At 45.0% G+C, this 20,642-nt stretch overlaps 1 protein-coding gene across 1 annotated transcript in view; it reads left to right on the forward strand.

Moving 5' to 3' along the window:
* The window catches only part of TRABD2A (TraB domain containing 2A), a 95,098-nt gene that overhangs the window by 14,805 nt on the left and 59,651 nt on the right, over nt 1–20,642 (forward strand). Inside the window, exon 2 of the mRNA XM_015423738.1 lies at nt 1,393–1,953. Within this exon, the coding sequence (XP_015279224.1) occupies nt 1,393–1,953 (561 nt within the window). The remainder of the gene's footprint in view (nt 1–1,392; nt 1,954–20,642) is intronic.

Raw genomic sequence — 20,642 nt, forward strand, 5'->3', positions numbered from 1 at the left:
CTTTGTTTGCTTTTAAGCGGGTAGGTGACATTGCTCCCTGGATTTCCAGTTATCCTCATTCATCTTATCACCACATAAAAGAGGGATTTTTCTTTCTTTAATTGCTCTGCCTTTATCTTTAAGTTAGGCTGCTCTCTGTATGAGACTTTAAAAAAGTGAATAAAACATTTTACCCTGGTTAAAGCCACAAAATAAAAGGTATTTGCGCACTTCTTTCTTAATGGGAGGTGCCGTGGATGGATGCTTCAAAACAGCAGAGTAAAAAAAGAAGTCTCTGGTCCCTTAAAGACTGACAAAACGTATTTCTCCGATGGATTGAGCTATGAGTCATGAAAGCTTATTGAGGAATAAATATTAGTCTTTAAGGTACCACTGAACTTCTGTTTTCTTCTGCTGCATTAGAGTAAGACAGCTGCCTCTCTGGAATGGTTAAAATAGTAGTTACCGAAAGTGACATTTCTGCTAAATATTAAGCCAGGTATTCTTGTTTAAAAAAGAAAAAAAACTTTTAACTCAACTGATCAGTTTACCAGTCCAGATAAATCTCTCTTTTAAATAACACAGCCTTATAGGCTCTTTTTTCCCTTCCATCTGAGTAAATGTATACTATATATTCCATCAAACTGGAAATGAAGTGAATTTTTCTTACTCTCATAGGGGACTGGTAGGCCATTCTTCCTATATTCTTTATCTTCTAAATTCTCCTGTTTCTGCAGTCTCCAAAATTTGTATGGCTATTCAATCACTGACGGAGCAATGGCCAATTTCCCAAAACATGGCTTAGACAGTTTTTTCTGCCACTCAAGTTCACCGGACTGTAAAGTCACTGAGAGTTACATAGACTCCAGTGGAACTAGAGGACTGGATTAGGGTTGTCAACTCCATTTTGGGAAATTCCTGAAGATTTGGGAGTGAAGGCAGGAGAGGAGAGGGTTTGGGGAGGGGAAGGACCTCAACAGGGTATGATGCTATAAAGCAGCCATTGTCTCCAGGGGAATTGGTCGACTGAAGATCGACTAAAATTGTGCAATCTTAGGATGCATTCACAGAAGCCTTGTGTACAGATCACGGGAGGTGGTCGTTCCGCTCTATTCTGCTATGGTCAGGCCTCGCCTGGAGTCCTGTGTCCAGTTTTGGGCACCACGTTCCCCCCCCCACACACACACGGGTTGTACCTCGGGGTCTTGTGAGCAGCACTTCATGGAGATCAGTGGGAGGTGTGGAGGTAGGAAAATTCAATTCTGCTGATGGAAAATTTAGTTTGGATCCAACCTAGGCTTGCTTGTGGAAAGGAACCCAAAGAACCCATCCACTCTGTCCTATATAGTACCCTATATCGTCTCCCCTCATGTTTCCTTGTTTATTTTCACTGCTGTGTTTCCTTCTCTTCAGCAAAGTGAGCTGAACTCCTTCCTGTGGACTATAAAGAGAGATCCACCATCTTACTTTTTTGGCACGATTCACGTCCCATATACCCGGGTCTGGGATTTTATCCCCGAGAATTCCAAGAAAGCCTTCCAGCAAAGCCATATTGTCTACTTTGAGCTGGACCTCACAGATCCTTACACGATCTCTGCCCTTACCAGTTGCCAGCTCCTGCCGCAGGGTGAGAACCTTCAGGACGTGCTCCCCAGGGACATTTACCGTCGGCTCAAGCGCCACTTGGAATATGTCAAGCTTATGATGCCATCTTGGATGACTCCAGACCAACGGGGCAAAGGACTGTACGCTGACTATCTCTTCAATGCTATTGCGGGCAACTGGGAGAGGAAAAGACCCGTGTGGGTAATGTTGATGGTGAACTCTCTGACAGAGGTGGACATTAAGTCCCGTGGCGTGCCAGTCTTGGATCTCTACCTTGCCCAAGAAGCAGAACGTCTCCGAAAGCAGACTGGGGCAGTAGAAAAAGTAGAGGAACAGTGCCATCCGTTGAATGGTCTGAATTTTTCTCAGGTAAGCAAGCTGAAACTATCTGTGCGTTTGTAATCCTCAGGGAGTAAGCCACAGGTTCCTGCCTCAGTGGAGCAGGTACAGCAAAGAGGGCAACAGTGTTTGGGCCCGCTTTTTTCTGTTGAGAGTTTTGGGACGCAATTTAGGAGAAGCGTTCTGGTATCATAAAAGAAGCAAATGGAGATCGACGTTCCTTTTGGGCCCAAGGAGGCTGATTCTGTACATTTCTGTCGTTTCAGGGGTAGGTTGCCATGTTGGCCTGCAGTAGAACAGCCAGATTCAATAGCACCTTTCGAAACCAACAAGGTCTTGGGGATATAACCTTTCGAGAGTCAAAGCTCCCTTCATCAGATATAAGTTGGAATGGAGCTCTCCAAGCCCTTATATCCCAGTCAGAAGGTGGGAAGGGTATTGCAGAGAGGGGACTCAGGATGCAGAGGTACAATGCACACTGTAAGTAGCTTGATTAGAGCAGAGGGCTGTAATGACTGCGATAGCCTGCGTAGCGGGGAGGGCGGGGTATAAATTGAATTAAATAAATAAATAAATATAAGAACTCTGAGCTCTCCATTCTGATTTATCTGATGAAGGGAGCTTTGACGCTCAGAAACCTGTACCCTGAATATCTTGTTGGTCTCTAAGAGTGCTTCTGGAGTTGAATAAAAAAGTGTCTGCTTATCAAGTTCAATAGGTGAAAAAATTGCTTCCTAAGACTGTGCAGGACTTAACAGATATTTTTCTTTTCTTATTAGTCAGTGCTGCAGTTTTAAATCTGAAACCGAAAAAGGCCACTTGACAGTCAACGTATTTGATATTAAAACAGAACCCTTGCACTCTTTGTACATTGTCGTCATACGCATTATAGCACATTAATTGTGGGGGGGGGAACTAGTCGTATTTAAACAACACAGATTTCTTTGAAAATCTGTTGCATACATCTACAGGCTACACAGAAATTATTATCTAATGCTGCAGGTTGTTCTTCATAAAAATATTTATTGTATTTCTGAATCTGTCACCCCATGCAGACAGACAAACCCACAGAATGGGGCCAAGTCCCCCCCCCCCCGAACAATATGAAAAAAATGGAAAGGGGTTCAATCCCCTCCAAAGTGTAGGCAGTGTTAGGGAGTGTCCCCTTTGTGGGGGCGGGGCAGGCAGAGGAACAAGAGCAGGGGCTGCCACCAGTGCTTCCTCTAAGCTGTGGCGTCTTGTGAGCAAAAATTCTACTCTGTGAACTACTGGCATTAAAGTTGTGAGCCAGCGATTTGATTACTGCATAAATTAGTTTGCTCTGGAGCCATCCTTCCTGAGCTAAGACAAAAATGCGTGAGCCGGAGGCTAAAAAACTCAGCTTAGAGGGAACACTGGCTGCCACTACCACCTAAGCTGGGTGAGAGGAGAGAGCCAGAACTGCATGTACCAGGCGGGTGGGCAAGAGGAAAGGACAGCTGGAGCTGATGCCAGGCAGGGGGCCAGGCAGGGGGCAGTAGTGGTGCTGTGGGTGGCATAGTGAGTGAGTGGCGGGCGGGAGTGGGGCAAGGAGGATTCCTCCCCCATGAATCTTATGGGTCCCCTGCTTTTATTTGAGTGAGGAAAACCTTTATCTTGAAAAGTGTTCCACTCATTTCAGAGGAGAAAGTATTTCACAGGAGTGTGTGCTCTTCTAAGAGCTCCCCTAAATTGTGAAAAGTTGAAAGAAAAGTACTCAGGTGGAAAGAAACAACAACAAAAAAGTTTTTCTCTTAATATTTCCTGGAGGCTGGAGGGGGGTTCACATCGCTAATCCAAGCCAATGCTCTCTTTTCATTCTCTTAAAGTACTAGGAACAAATATCCCCAATCCCACAGTAGTAGTATTTCAGTCATAGAAATGTAATAAAGAAATGGAACCTTGTGCAGACTTGAAGGGGGGGGGGGGAACTGGAATATGCACTCCAACACTGGACATCAGGAAAATGTTTCCTTTTATGAAAAATATTAGGTATTGACAGAGGACTGCTTTAAATGGAAAATGTTTTAATACGTGGGGGGTGGAGACGACGACTGGAATATGCACTCCAACACTGGACATCAGGAAAATGTTTCCTTTTATGAAAAATATTAGGTACTGACAGAGGACTGCTTTAAATGGAAAATGTTTTAATACGTTTTGTTGCTTTTAAAGGAACGACGTGAGCTTTTTTTGTGGCATTATAGGTAACTTTTTATAGGCATGCCCCAGTAGACATGTGGTTACAGTTCTTTAGGGAGGAAAATGTTTAAACTAATTGTGTAGGTATCATGAGGTTAAGATGGGATTTGTGTGTCCTCTCACAGTCTTAAAGTCGTAGGCCTTGCCCCTAGAGCTACAGCCATTGGCCACAGAACAATATATAAAAAACTTTGTCCGGACCACAGTTGTGTGGGGGAAGAAAATTGGCTTTGTGGGTTTACTGCTTAAATTATAGCTGCCAACCTCCAGGTGAAGCTTTGAAATCTCCCAGTATTACAACTGATCAGTTGTTCAGAGATCAATTCCCCTGGAGAAGACGGCTGCTTTGGATGGTGGTTTCTATGGTATTATAGCCTGCTGAGGTCCCATCTCCTCAGGTCCTACTCCCAAATCTCCAGAAATTTCTCACCCCAGAGTCGGCAACACTAGTTTGACTGCTGGCCTAGTTAGTCAACCATCATGTGTGGGCTCAGTCTGGGAGAAAACGTTGTATTCTTTTGACTAGAGGGTTACAACTGTACTTGGATTTGCCTTCTCTGTATGAGGCCTGTTGTTGAGGAAGAAGCTGTGTGGTTCATTCATCTTCTGTCTGTCTCTCAGGGTTGTTGTTTTGGGTTTTTTACATGTCTTATTAATTTTTGCCCTGACTTGGATGGTTCAACTAACCTGATTGTCAGATCTCAGAAGATAAGCAGAGTTGGCCCTGGTTAATATTTGGATGGGAGACCACCAAAGAAATCTGGGGTTGCTATGCAGAGGCAGGCAATGGCAAACCACCTCTGAATGTTCCTTGCCGTGAAAACCCTGTGGGATTGCTGTGCATTGGTTGCAACGTGACGTCACTTTCCACCATCGTTATTACTTTTGGACACAATCCAGCCAGAAATCGAACACATTTTTCAGTGTGTGGGATAGAAACTTATGTTTCCATCTCTTCTGCTGAAAACAATGAGACTTGAAGTGCTTTCCTTTGACTGGTTCCTGTCCGTATTCTCTCTCCTGATATTCTTGTCACAGAAACATAACTTAACCCCCCCCCCCCCCCCCCTGGCTTCCATATGTCTGTAACATCTGTTGGAATCCAAGGAACGCTAATGCTAAAATCCATTTTATTCTTTCTCTCAAAAGATTTTTAGATTAGTGAACTGGTACCAACAATGTGCTCCTGTTTCTAGACATTTAGAAAAGGGATATAAAGGTCAATCATCCACATTAAATGCAGGTGCTTTTTTATCCGCTGACTATAACGATTTTCCAACATTTGCTTCTTATTTTCAAGTGGCTGGCCAAAACTCCTGGGGAGGTTGATTCTGTTTCATAGGTAGCTTCACTGGTAGCAATGCCGTTAATAAATCCCAGACTGCTTTTATTAGCCATGTGACAGTCTAAAAGCTCGCAAGCAGTTGAGAAGCAGGGGTTCATTGGGGTTCCCCTCCCTGTACAAAGGTATACAAACAGGCAAGTATCTGTTCTTGTAAACCCCACCTACCGTACTTGCTGTTAGTTAACTCCTAATCACTGCTCTGTGGATGCTGCAGTTTGAAAAGGATGGGGGGGAAATTGCAGGATGTGGTCTTGGGCACAGAATTCAGTATCCAGAAAATCTCAGCTTTCTTCTTCCTCTTCCTCCTCCTCCAATCCTCATGGCTATAAAGATGTGCTCAAAAGTGTATAAGAAATATCTGGTGAGATCTCCAAAGAGTCTTGAAAAGATTTCCACAGTTCTGGGAGAAGGACTTCATTGTCTTGCTAACTCCTTGCCCTATCCCCATGATGAGCAAACCCAGAATAAACGATGCAAAATGTTTGAGGAATCAACATGGGTGGAACCTTTTATTTTCAGCTGCAGAATTTGACTTGCCTGTGCATACACTTTCGTTTGCAGCCCTGATTCTAATCCAGGTCTAAGCAGATCAGCATGTTAAAATTCATCTAGTTCCAGATTTCTTTTTCTTTTTAAACTTAAATTTAAACTTAAAATTAAATTAATTTTCAATACCAACAAACATAGTACAAAAACATGTTTAACTCACAACAATTAATACCAATATTAACTGTTCTTATTCAAATAGCTTTAGTTCCAGATTTCTAAAATCCTGCTGCACTGATTATTGAATGTCCCGTTTCGTTGATTTTACTGACTCACTATGTATAATCTGCCTTGAGTCCCTGTGAGAAGGTGGACTGTAAATAACACAAGCAAATAAAATTTGAAAAGACAGCCATGGCAGGGAGAAGCCTCCCCACGGAGGTTAAGATGACCAACCTCCAGGCAGCATCTGGAGTTTTCCTGGAATACAAATGATCCCTAGACTGCAAAGATCAGTTCCAGATGAGCTCCCTCCCCCCCTCCAAACTCCACTTTCCCGGGCACTGCTCCCAGGTCTCCAGGAATTTCCAAAGACAATCTAAGGACTAGCGATCTGGAGCATCTCCCATGATAGTGGGGAGTGGGCTATCATGCCAGCTGACACCTTCAGATAGGCAGCCAGGCTGGATTATTGACACACCTATGCTGTTACCTTAGGTGGTGAGGAGGAAGGAGGTCCTGGAGGGGTCCTCTTTTGCCAACAGAGCCCAATCCTTGCTTCTGTCCAGTGGCAGGCAGTAGTGGTCTCTCCTGGAACCCAGCAGAGGTTGCTTATTGGAAATTGGTGATGGGTCCTCTCAGTGCAGTGGCAACTCAACGGCTGTTCTGAGTCTTGGCCAGGCCTGTTGGCTCTTGTCTTGGGGAAAGGGCCATGGCTCAGTGGTAGAGCTTCCACTTTGCATGCAAAGGGCCCCAGGTTCAATCCCTGGCGTCTCCAGTTGAAATGGCCAGGTAATAGGTGATGTGAAAGACCTCTTCCTGAGACCCTGTAAAGCAGCTGCCACTCTGAGTGGACAGTTCTGACCTTGATGGACCGATGGTCTGGTTAAGTATAAGGCAGCTTCATGTGCGCGCGCACGCGTGTGTGTGTGCACTCTGCAATTACATCCAAGCTTCCGGGCCAGGGCTCTGTTATAGAATAAGATTCATAATGGTGTGTGGGCAAATTGTTTTTTTCAGTTTTGCTGTTGCTGATCTTTCCATTGAACAGCCAAAGTTTCCAAGAAATCCAGTTTGAAAACCAGTGATTTAGATATATGCATTATACTGTCAATACCATCCTTGTTTCAGTGGATTGGAGCAGGTGACGACCCCTTGGCATTTCAGAAGGCCTAGATACTTCCTTTGGATTGGATTGGATTGGTAGCAAAAGATTGCCAGTTTGGTGTAGTGGTTAAGTGTGCGGACTCTAATCTGGGAGAACCGGGTTTGATTCCCCACTCCTCCACTTGCACCTGCTGATGTGACCTTGGGTCAGTCACAAGCTCTGGCACAGCTGTCCTTGAAAAAGAGCACTTTGTGTCAGAGTTCTCTCAGCCCCACCCACCTCACAGGGTGTCTGTTGTGGGGAGGGGAAGGGAAAGGGGTTTGTAAGCCGCTCTGAGACACCTTTGGGTAGTGAAGGGCGGGGTATAAATCCAATCTCTTCTTCTCTTCTTCTACAACAGGACCCACATGCTGCTTTGGTGAGCATACAGTAGCAATTGGCTGCAGTGATGCCATTTGGGGGCTCTTTGTCAAGGAAATCATTCAAAGCATCTTCCCTCTGGTTGAAGAAGAGTTACCTTTCGAGGAAGAGTTCGTTCCCTGTGAACACCAGAGGGCACCACTGAAATGGGATGTACTATACAGTCATGAGATGACTTGGTCTTTAGTAGTATCTGTATCTATGGCTTGGGTCACTTCTGCATTTGATCACTTGATCTCTTTGCTCTGGATTACTTTGCATCTGGGCAGCTGTGATTGTGTGACGTGAATCCAGCCCCAAGTGTCAGATTTGAGGTGATGTGTTGTTGAAGTTCTGTCTTCGGTGTTTTTTGTTTTTTTCTTTGAACTATGACGTGGTTTAAATATTCTTACAAATGAGTGGTGTTTGCCAGCCAGAGTGTACTTAAACATTCTCAGTTTAGGAGCTGTTGAATCATCATTGCTTGCTGTATTAAATGATGGATTGTCTGCCTATAACATTTTCCACCCATGCTTTTCACTTTGGATGAGAAAGGGATTTATGGGCGGAAGGTTGCCCCTTGGGGTAGATCATGTAAAGTGATATTAGGGCTAGTTTTGGCCTGTGAGCCTGCACAGTTTTTTTCCTAGGTAAATTTTAGTGTCCTTTTATAGAACAGTTCTGAAGAATAGCCAGAAATTATTGCCCAAAACCAAGCAAATGCCAATAAAAATGGAAAAGGGAAAGATCCATTCCCTCTCTCCCCCCACCCCTTAATTTCCTTCATTTATCTCATGCACAAATTAACCTCTGCACCTGTTTCCCTGTGCCTCTTCTTCAAAACAGCATCCCCTTGCCCCCCTCTCTCCACCCTGGAAAGAACTGAAGCTTTTAACATGGCAAATTATGGGCAGTCCATATTAATGGGGCGAAGCCACGAAGACCTCAAGAGCTTTTTGTGACCACAGTATAATCATAGGTTCATAGCCGCAACATTATATTTTAATGCTTAAGTACAGGGTTGGCAAATGGGTCACTAATGCCAAATGATAGACCCTTATTATCCACAACAAGTTTCGGTGTAAGTATGACAGACAAAATTACAACACTGTGAGTTCAGTTTGCACAAAACTTCCTTACGCATAATCAGTTCTCCACTCCCACCCCCACAGCATATTCATTGTTGTTTTCTAGCTGCCTGAAGAACATCTCTCTCTCTCTCTCTTTTTTTTGGATAAGCCACATATCTCAGAGAAGAGAACAACCCAAACCAACTTTTAAGAAGATTCTTGACCTCAGCAAAAACTTTCCGTTCCAGAGCAAAATATGAATGCCATCACTCTCACAGAGAACAATTTCCTGGCCCTCTACAGAGTTTTCTGCTGTCTTCTTTAACAGAAGCGAGTCCTGTGGCAGGCACCAACCCCCTCTGTTCCTTTAATTTCGTGTGTGTGTGTGTGTGTGAGAGAGAGAGAGAGAGAGAGAGAGAGAGAGAGAGAGAGAGAGAGAGAGAGAGAGAGAGAGAGAGAGAGAGAGAGAGAGAGAGAGAGAGAGAGAGAGAGAGAGAGCCTATCCTGTACACATTTATTCAGAATTAGGTTGCATATGCTAAATGTTGGGTTACTTCCTCGTCTAGAGCCTTAGATACTCCATTTAGAACGTAGGAAAGAGACTGAAGGAATTTTCAGTTGGGAAAGCGGGTTTGCATTCATCCTTGTGCTGGAAAGTGAACCTTAATCTTTTAGTCGAGTGTAGACTTTGCAGCCCTCTGTCCTGTGGTACATGTTGCTTGTGAGTCCCTGCTAACACTCAGAAAGGAGTTTCGGGACGAACGGCAGGCTCCTTGAGAAAGGGGATGAGCAAGTGATGCTCTGTCATCTTGGTGCTTGGGGGGGGGTCAACAGTGGGAGGGCTTCTAATGTCCTGGCCCCACTGGTGGACCTCCTGATGGCACCTGGTATTTCTGGCCACTGTGTGACACAGAGTGTTGGACTGGATGGGCCTTTGGCCTGATCCAACATTGGCGTCTCTAAAAGGGAGGCAGGGAAAGATCCAGTCCACCTGTGGCTTCTGTGAATTCTTCTGGTGGCTCCAACTTGTGAACAGCGTGGAGACGGAGAAATCACTCCATGTAAAATTATCGCTTTTTCGTTGTCCCTTTTACTTGGGAGTTTCAGGACAAATGGCAAGCTACTTGGGAAGAAGCAATCTATTGGCTCTTGCAGGAACACTTCCAGTGGAACCAACCCATAAACAGCAAGGCGTCTCAAGTTTTGATTTAGGCATAGCCACCCCTGTTCTGAACTTGTGGGACCCTCTCAGGGTAATGTTTGGTGTAGTGGTTAAGTGCGCGGACTCTAATCTGGGAGAACCGGGTTGATTCCCCACTCCTCCACTTGCACCTGCTGATGTGACCTTGGGTCAGTCACAAGCTTTGGCACAGCTGTTCTTGAAAAAGAGCAGTCTGTGTCAGAGTTCTCTCAGCCCCACCCACCTCACAGGGTGTCTGTTGTAGGGAGGGGAAGGGAAAGGAATTTGTAAGCCGCTCTGAGACTCCAAGTGAAGGGCAGGGTATAAATCCAATCTCTTCTCTTCTTCTTCTTCTAATGTAGGGAATCTAAGGATGTTATGATGGGTAATATTTCTGCAGCGTGTGTATACAGGTGACTTTGAAGGTTAGAAATGGGAGTTAATTGCCACCCAAAAAAGGAGATTTTGAATATTCATTTAGTGGTGAATGAGTTCATAGTTAATAGTTTCCATTTTTGAACATGTATATACACACACATAAAAACATACCTGAATGCATACTATTATGTATAACTCCCCCCCCCCCCGTTTAAGTCCTAAATCTCATTTGGATATCGATAAGCCTGTGCTTAGGGACAGTGGAAACGCTTTTCTGGTTTAACAGCTAAGGAAATAAGACATTTAGAAGCGGATCAGTAGCCAGCGAGTTAATCTAAGGTTTGTGTTAGAAGGTACACTTTCTGTATGTGCAGCCTCTCAATCTTTGCAGTGGGTTTATTATTACCCTTGTTGACTGTGTGAAGGTCAAATGTTGAACAGCACAAGTATCTGGGGAGGAGAAGGGGGGGGGTGTTTTAACTTAGCTGACAATGCATTTTGAAGCCGGAGAAAGGGGTTTGCAAGATGATCTGCTCCCACTTAAATCCAATCCGGTCAATTAAAGTTGAGTGCGTAACAATGTTTAGTTTAGAGATTTATTGTAATCTCGAGCCTGTCATATAATGGTGTTAGGGAAGATTTATGTAGCCGGCCTTGTAAATTTCTCAGAGTCTCGTTACCCTGTTATAACAGGATTAGTGGGATTGCTACATTTGGCCAGATTTTTGGGATTATCTCTAAAAGTGAACAACTTCAGGCATTTGCTTTTTTTGCATGGTGTCTGCTAAAGGAGTTGAGGAAATACACACTTTAGAACATGGCTGTTAAAGGTCAGTTTTTGTGAGCCCTTACAACCCGCACAATCAGTACGATCCTAAATACACTTTCCTGGGAGCAAGTCCCATTAAAAAGACCTGCATAAGATTCTGAGTAGACCTATTTAGGATTTTTCTCAAGGTCTCTCTTCCCACTAGTGTAGATTTTTAAAAAAATCTTTAAATTTAAATAGGGAACTGCTACTAAATCAGACCAGTCTGTGGTCCAACCCCGACACATCTGAATTGTAGACTTAAACTGTTTTTAATCATTCTGCCTGCACACTGATCTCTGGGAACTGTAGCTCTGTGAAGGGGCAGGGGACACCTAAGGGAGGATTCTCAGATGTTTCATGAAACTATAATTCTTGGATTCTTGGTGAGAAGTCACGCCAACTGAACCTGGTTCAAACCTGATATGAATTTGTAGTGTTGTGGTGCCCTGACAGGTGGCATCTCTACAGGGTAGGGTTGCCAGCTCCGGGTTGAGAATTGCCTGGAAATTCTTTGAGGACTGGAACCTGACGGTGGCAGGGTTTAGGCAGGGGAGGGACTTCAGTGAGGTATAATGCCATGGATCCCACCTTCCAAATAGGCTTGCCAAGTCCCCCTGGGGGGCGGGGAAAACCCCGCCTGAGAGGCCCGTTACCCGCCATCGGCGGATCGGGCCCCGGGGGGAACCCCACCCCCAAAGCACGGGGCATGTCCGGCGTCAGCACGTCACCCGGAAGTGACGCGATCATGTCGTGCACGTTGGGGTCGGGGCCACGATCATCCGAGGGAAAGCTCTATGGTTTTCCCTCGGATGATCGTGGCCCCACCCAATGTGATCGTGTCACTTTCGGGTGACGTGGATGCGGCGTGCGTGCGCACTCCCAGAGCAGCGCTGGAGTCCCCCACTCCAGCGCCGTGGGAACTTGACAACCCTACTTCCAAAGCAGCCATTTTCTTCAGGTGAACTAATCTCTGTCACATGGCGAACAATTGTAATCCCTTGTGATCTCCAGCCACCACCTGGAGGCTGGCAACCCTTCAGGATCTTTCAGTCTTTAGTGCCGTTACTGCTGGAAATCCTTTCACTAGAAATGGTGGGGATTGGGCCCGGTATGCAAAGCATGAACCTCAGCTCTTGTCAAAAGTCTTATTCATTTGTTTGAACATATGACGGCTTTCCAGGGGCCTGCTTGATGTGGCTCACAAGTAAGAACAATAGGGTACAATTATAAAAATGCCATAACATATCAATAGTCAGGTCACTGGAAACAAGCCCAGGGCATGAAAGTAGCATCAAGCAACTGCTGAGAAGCCTGACCTCAGCATCAATAGCTATCATCAGTGATCACCATATAACAATCCTCAGGCTTGAAGCAAGCCATAAAAACAACTTTAAAAAGATAGAACCCCTCAGTTTGGCATGCAGTACTGAATTCTCACTGACCACCCCATAACTACAAGGTGATGTACAAGGGAAAAAACATTACCATTCCAAGGGAAAGTTTGGAATGAAACTGAACAGCAGCAGAAATGCGGCAATGAATCTTACTTTAAAAACATAAGAACATAAGAGACGCCAATGTTGGATCAGGCCAAAGGCCCATCCAGTCCAACACTCTGTATCACACACTGGCCAGAAATACCAGTGCCATCAGGAGGTCTACCAGTGGGGCCAGGACATTAGAAGCCCTCCCACTGTTGACCCCCCCCCAAGCACCAAGATGACAGAGCATCACTTGCCCCAGAGCCCCTATCTATACCTTGTGGCTAATAGCCACTGATGGACCTCTGCTCCATATGCTTATCTAATTCCCTTTTGAAGCCGTCCATGCTTGTAGCACCCACCACTTCCTGTGGCAGTGAATTCCATGTGTTAATCACTCTTTGGGTGAAGAAGTACTTCCTTTTATCCGTTCTAACCCGACCGCTCTGCAGTTTCATGGAGTGCCCACGAGTTCTTGTATTGTGAGAAAGGGAGAAAAGTACCTCTTTCTTTACCTGCTCTTTCCCATGCATAATCTTATAAACCTCGATCATGTCACCCCTCAGTCGTCTTTTCTCCAAGCTAAAGAGCCCTAAGCGCTTTAACCTTTCCTCATAGGGAAAGTGTTCCAACCCTTTTATCATTCGAGTTGCCCTTTTCTGCACTTTTTCCAAAGCTATAATATCCTTTTTAAGGTGTGGTGACCAGAACTGCACACAGTATTCCAAATGAGGTCTCACCATTGATTTATATAGGGGCATTATTATATTGGCTGATCTGTTTTCAATACCCTTCCTAATAATCCCCAGCATAGCATTGGCCTTCTTTATTGCAGTCACACACTGTCTCGACATTTTCAGTGAGTTATCCACTACAACTCCAAGATCTCTCTCTTGCTCAGTCTCTGCCAGTTCAGACCCCATCAATGTGTATTTATATTTAGGATTTTTGGCTCCAATGTGCATCACCTTGCACTTGGCCACATTGAACCCCATTTGCCATGTTGACGCCCACTCGCCCATCCTTGACAGATCCCTTTGGAGTGCCTCACAATCCTCACTGGTTTTCACCACCCTGAACAACTTTGTATCATCTGCAAATTTAGCCACTTCACTGCTTACTCCCATCTCCAAATCATTAATGAACAAGTTAAAAAGCAGTGGACCAAGTACTGATCCCTGTGGTACCCCACTGCTTACCACCCTCCACTGAGAAAATTGCCCATTTATACTCACTCTCTGTTTTCTATGAATTAGCCAGTTTTTGATCCATAAAAGGACTTGTCCTTCTATCCCATGATTTTTGAGCTTACTTAGGAGCCTTTGATGAGGAACTTTATCAAAAGCTTTCTGGAAGTCAAGGTAAACAATATCTATTGGATCCCCCTTGTCTACATGTTTGTTCACCCCCTCAAAGAACGTTAAGAGGTTAGTGATACAAGTTCTTCCCTTACAGAACCTATGCTGAGTCTGCTTCGGTAGGTTTTGTTCATCTATGTGCCTACTAATTCTTTCCTTAATAATGGTTTCCACCAATTTACCCGGTATCGACGTCAATTTTTGTTCACCCCCAATATTCAGTTTAAAACTGCTCTGCCACCTTCTTGGGACAAGTGGAGACCGTCTCGCCCTCTTGTTCCAAAAAGCATTCCAGTGCCTAACAAACTCGAACCCTTCCCCCCTACACCATCGTCTCATCCACACATTGAGACTCCTGATCTGTGCCTGTCTCTCCAGCCCTGCACAGGGAACAGGTAGCACTTCTGACAAAGCTACCTTGGAGGTCCTGGACCTAGGTTTCCTGCCCAGCAGCCTAAATTTCTCCTCCAGGACCTCACGACTGCATTTCCCCACATCGTTGGTGCCGACATGCACTACGACCACTGGCTCCTCCCCAGCACTATCTACCAGCCTATCTAAAACACGCGTAATGTCCGCTACCTTTGCACCAGGCAGGCAAGTCACCATATGGTCAGTACGCGGGTTCGCCACCCAGCTGTCTACCTGCCTAAGGATCGAATCACCTGCTTTCCTTACTGATTCATTTTGATTCTGCTGGTGGGGAACGAGGTGTCATTTCTTTTCTTTTGGGTTCCTTGTTAGGTTATAGAACTTCATGGCAGATAAAGTTGAGGTTATTGGGTTCATCAGGGACTGCTGTGCATATTGAAAGAAATGGCAAAAGCAAATACTTGCATTCCGTTTTGTAAGTCCTGCTTTCTTTCTTACCTTCCATGCCCCACAGATAGGGTTGCCAGGCCAACTGCTTTGGTAGTAGGCCTCCCGCCGATCATCTCTGTTGCCTGCTGCTGCTCGGATCAGCAGCGGGAGAATTTTAAAAGCAAATAGACAACACTGGCCTTTGTGACAGTACATGACTTCTGGTACACCCTGAAGGTGGCAATGGGTAGCTCTAGGAATTGACAGGAACTTTGATTTTACCATAGAGTTTCTGTCAGTTCCTAGAGCTACCCCAATGTCACTTCCGGGTTGTGCTGGGAAGTGACACAGTGATGGCACCACATCATGCACCCTCCAATGATCCTGGTCCCCAACTCTCCCACCGGTTGCGAGGCACAGCCACAGATGGCTATTAATATGTTTGGGCAGGCAGACTAGTAAAAGAAAACTGTGGAGTAGTAAACTCAGGCAGCTTTTTACCTCTATTGCTTCTGAATTGGTCACGTTCAGCACATGAAATCACCTAGCGCATTACGTCTGATTACTGTGAGAAATACAGCCTGCTTTTGTTCCGTTGCCCTAAAAGCAGTAGTTCTCCAAAGTGATCAGACCATTACATTTGATAGCACCTGGTGAGATCAATTTTTATGTTTCTGGAAGGGTATCACAGCTGCGTGTGTGAAAGTGAGTGATTTTTGTATGACAAACATAGAAACTGATGGCTCATTGCGTTCAAAGCTCTAAAGAGAATTAAAGTCTAGACAGTAGCATCGTCATTGTTCTAATCTTTTTCCAATTTGGAGCTGGCCGAAAACTTAGAATTGCCTGATATCGAAGTGCTAAATCGCCCCTGGATGGTTCAACAAATGCTGATGTCTTAAGCCCAGTGTTAATGGGCAGGGAACACTTGGTTTGCAAAATTTTCAGTACCATCCTGAGCAGAGTTATACCCTACTAAGTTTATTGAAGTCAGCGGGCTGAGAAGGGTGTAACTGTGCTTAGGATGGCGCTGTTAGTCTCGGCCTTCCGCAGTGTAAAATGCGGGGACATTTTTGTCCAGGTTTTGAATGAATTGTGAACCAGTGCCCACTCAGCAGCAGGCCGATTCCGCCTCCGAAGGCCACTTCTAACGCGGCTGAGATTTCAGAACCATTAGGATCCTTTAAAGGGCTGCTTTGAGCATGTCGGGGAGCCTGTCAGTTTGGATTAGTAAAGACATGTCATCTGCACAGTGGCCCATAGTTCCTGCTAGCTGGAGTGTAATGTTTTCATAACTTCCAGTAATTATGAGCTTGCTCTGGGCTCCTTGATAAAGACACTCTTGTCTCCCTCAGTTTGCCATTGGTCATGGCGTGTGATCACAAACAACTGCTCGTCAAACGTGGGATTCTTTCCTGGTCCCTCCTTCTCTTCTTCTCCCCCCCCCAATACTTTTACAGGGATTACTCATTGTGACATCTTGAGATCCTATGGTGCCTCCTCAGATGTGCTGGTGCCCTGCTGGAGCTGGGATGGGAAATGATGTCTGGGATCCTTTTGATTCTAAAAGGCGATGAGTTAGCAGATTAAAGTCTTGTTTTTGCAAAGTCAGACTACCAATGAGTTGTGTTCCCGGAAGATATTGTATGGAGCTAGGAAGCAGAAATGTAAGCCTACTTAAAATCTGCACACACACACACAAAACAAAACAAAAACCAACCAACCAGGATCTCATCACACATTTGCCCAGAACTACTTTGCTGATCTCCGTGCTTTAGGACATAGTAGTTTCTTCCCATTGTATTAGGACTTTCTTGCATTATGTTCTCATTAGTTGGGGGTTATGGTGCCTCCTCAGATGTGCTGGTGCCCTGCTGGAGCTGGGATGGGAAATGATGTCTGGGATCCTTTTGATTCTAAAAGGCGATGAGTTAGCAGATTAAAGTCTTGTTTTTGCAAAGTCAGACTACCAATGAGTTGTGTTCCCGGAAGATATTGTATGGAGCTAGGAAGCAGAAATGTAAGCCTACTTAAAATCTGCACACACACACACAAAACAAAACAAAAACCAACCAACCAGGATCTCATCACACATTTGCCCAGAACTACTTTGCTGATCTCCGTGCTTTAGGACATAGTAGTTTCTTCCCATTGTATTAGGACTTTCTTGCATTATGTTCTCATTAGTTGGGGGTATGTCATTGTGGTGTTCAGATTAAAGAGTTGGTAACAGGGAAATCTTTAAGGTAATTTCTAGCCAGTGCCCTTCTCAAACCATTCCACTTCCTGAGCAAATTGTCCTAGGTGCTGGATCTGCAGAAGTTGCCCAGTAGACATTCGTTGGCAAGGAGGGAGGGATCCCATCTAAAAACAGTGGAATAGTAAGGGGCAGAGCCAGAGCATGGGGTCTGGAAGGGCCAGGGTTAGAAAGAGAAATGTAGTGGTATTGTTCTTCAGTGAAGTTGGTGGACAGTAGATAGGAGGTCATATTAGGAGGAAGGTCTTGACCTCTGTGTCCTTTTTTTTGGCCCTCCAGGAAAACTGGTTGGCCAGTGTGTGAAACAGGAAAGTGGACTAGCTGGACCAGTGTCCAATTCAGCCATGCTTTTCTGATGTTCACTGTGAAAGGACAAGGGGTGCAGACTCCCCCCCCCCCAATGCCATTACGTGTCATGTCCTGGTCATTCTCCAAGCAAACTGAATAGGGAGTAACCTGTTCTTTGACCCTCTCTGAATGGCATCCTTGTTGACAAACAGTACTGTGAATCCATGTAACGTCTGGGGTTTTTTGTTTGCTAGGAGCTTATTGCTCTTCTACCATTCTCTCTACACTTGAGACCCAAAGTGGGGCCGTCGTGACTGAGCACCTTTCCGTCTTGCTTAACCGTTCCCTCCTACACCAAAATTACAACCTTTATGAGCATGCTCATTAGATGGTAGTTGGCCCTGTTGGCAGATCTCAGTCTATTTTATGCGACTGTGTTTTTCTTGGCCACTGTAAATTCTGTTTACCTTACAATATGCTGTCCTGTGCTCTTTGCAATGTTTCAATGTATGTTTCCCCAGCCCAAAAGTAATCCCACTATAAGAGAATACACTTCAACAACATAGGTCTGTAATGCCATGGAAAAACGTCTTTCTATGTCCTAAAACCTTTGTAGGTTTGCTTGTTGAACCCCTCAGTATCAGCTTCAAGGCAAATAGAGTCTCCCCCTTTTCACCCGTCTTCGGTTGTTGGTGTGGTTGACTGAGGTGTTGGAGGGCTTCCAAACAAAGCCTGTGACATCCAAATGGCATTTGAAACAATAAGTGGAAACTCTTTGGAAACTGGCTCGATGTCAAACCCTTCTACTTGTGCTGATCTCTTCAGATAATTAAGCAAGGGAGACATGTCCTTTTCCTGGCTTCATTTTATGTTTCACTGGGTTGGAATGTGCATGGTGCAAATAATGAGTCTATCAAGGAGGCTACACAAGGATGTATCAACCCATAACAAGCATTCTGTCTGTATCAATACATTTTTGTGCCTTCCTTCTACATGTCCTATTTGCATCAGGGTTGGATGTCGTCGTCTCCATTTTTTTTGGAGGGTTCTTAAATATCAAATAAAACGTTGTCCATCCATGTCTATGAATGGATATGCTTTGTTAGAGGCATGTATTTTTTTAAAAAAATTGTACAGGTATTCCTCGTATTTCCAGGATATTGTGATTTCCTCTTGTTGCTATTTAGTGCACATTTACTGGAAACTAATATTTAATTACAGTCCAAGAATAGAAAACTATCCAGGGATCTGGCCTGAAATGTCTTGATTGCAGCAGCCTTTGCTGAAGGTGAGCAGGGCTGAATTTTGCCCCTGGAGACTGCCTGGAAATCCTGTTATGTCCTCATTCACCTGCAAGGCGGGTACCCCCTCAAAAAATGGACTGCCTGGAAATCCTGTTATGTCCTCACTCACTTGCATGGGGGGGGACCCCCTCAAAAAAAGGTTCTTAATGTTCCATGCAATCAAGAATGTTACCTTTAGGCAAGAACTTTATTTATAAACCCTAGTAAACATTAAGCAGTGTCTTCTGTAGATTTTATTACTGTTAAAGTAAGCGTCTGTCAAAGGGGGAGGGGCTCAGTGGTAGGGCATCTCCTTTTGCATGCAGAAAGTTCCAGGTCTCATCCCTGACAACTCCAGTTAAAAGGATCAGTTAGTGGGTGATGGGAAAACCTTGACCTGTTACTCTGGGGAACTGCTGCCCATCAGAGTAGACACTACTGACCTTGATAGACCAATGTTCTGACTCAGTATTAAGCAGGTTCATGTGTGACTGGCTTGGATATAATGCTAGTTCCCTATTAACTGGGTCGGTAGCTAGGGGCACAATCTCTGAATGAAGCGTGGCTGGCGGTACCATATTTGCAGAGAGTTAAAGTGCAACCAAGAATGGCTTTCTACTTCACCATTTATTTTAAATGCAGCGGCGCGAGGTCTTACTGGAACTTCAGTGAGAGCCCATATTCAGCCAGTACTTTGCCAGCTGCACTGGCTCCAGATTGAGTACCGGGTCAGGTTCAGGGTGTTTGTTTTAACCTTTAAAGCCCTGTGCGGACTGGAACCAACATACCACCAGGACCGCCTGTCCTGGTATTGCCCCCCCCCCCCCACATAATCTTCTTTAGATAAAGATCTACTGATGATTCCTGGACCGAGAATCATTTGGACTAACTTCAACCAGAGCCAGAGCTTTCTCGGCCCTGACCCTGGCCTGGTGGAATGTTCTTCTATCTGAGAAGGGCCGGTAAAACAGACCTGTTCCACCAGGCCTGTGGTTGAAGCCTCTAACAGATGAAAATGGCATCTCGACCCGACTGGGCCCTTTTCCCCTCTTCTTCCTGCCACATCCCAGTTTTGATGTGATCAGATTTTTCCCTGATAAGGTTAGTCATATTGTTATGCACCATCTGTTTTGTTATGATTAATATGATCAGTATTAGATTGGTATTTTGAGAACTGTTTTAATTAAGTTATGGTTGTTGTTATAAAAACGTTGTTACTTGCCCTGAGCCCTGCGGTAGCAGGGGAGGGGGAGTCATAAATCAAACAAATTAAAAATAAAGAAATACATTTATTTTAAATGTTGTGGATTTTAAATGTTGTGAATCGGTTGTGTGTGTTGCAATTTGCATTGCTGTTTGAATTGAGTTTGGCTTTTTGTAAACATGTCCATTGGTCTGTCCATCCCAATATTATCTACTCGTTGTTGGAGACTCTTCAAGGTCTTAGCCAGAAATATTCCCCAGCCCCATTACCTGAGATCTTTGAACTGGTGATCCCAGGAATTGAACCAAGGACTTTCTAGTAAAGCAGGTATCCTACACTGAACCACTACAGTGCACCTGCGAACCCCTTGGGCAGGAGAAAGGCTTGCTCAATGAAGTGGGAGGATACTCCTCCCTGCACAAGACAACACATCAGTAGACACAAAACTCATGTTCCAGCTGGCCCTGAAAGCTCTGCTAAGCGAGCTGAATTTTACAACCTTTCTAGAAGGCCGACAAGCTGGGGGCCTTCCTCCCTCACTCACAGGGGGCCACTCCAAAGAAGGGACCGTAGCAGTGGAAAAGCCTGTACCTGGGTAGCCATTTGTACCCTTGCAAGGCTGGGGAAGGAGGAGCAGGCACTGATGGGTGGAACGGCGTCGCTGCATGGGTTTTGCAGGGAGAGGTGGTCTTTCAAGAATTAGATTGGGGGGGGGGTTTTGGCAGTCAAGTCCAGTGTTCCCTCTAAGCTGAGTTAGTGTGAGCTATCTCACAGGTTTTCAGCCTCTGGCTCACACATTTTTGCCTTAGGTCAGGAAGGAGGGCTCCAGAG

Source organism: Gekko japonicus, unplaced genomic scaffold (assembly GCF_001447785.1).
Source record: "Gekko japonicus isolate JY-2015 unplaced genomic scaffold, Gekko_japonicus_V1.1 scaffold48, whole genome shotgun sequence".
In the NCBI taxonomy this organism is placed as follows: domain Eukaryota; kingdom Metazoa; phylum Chordata; class Lepidosauria; order Squamata; family Gekkonidae; genus Gekko; species Gekko japonicus.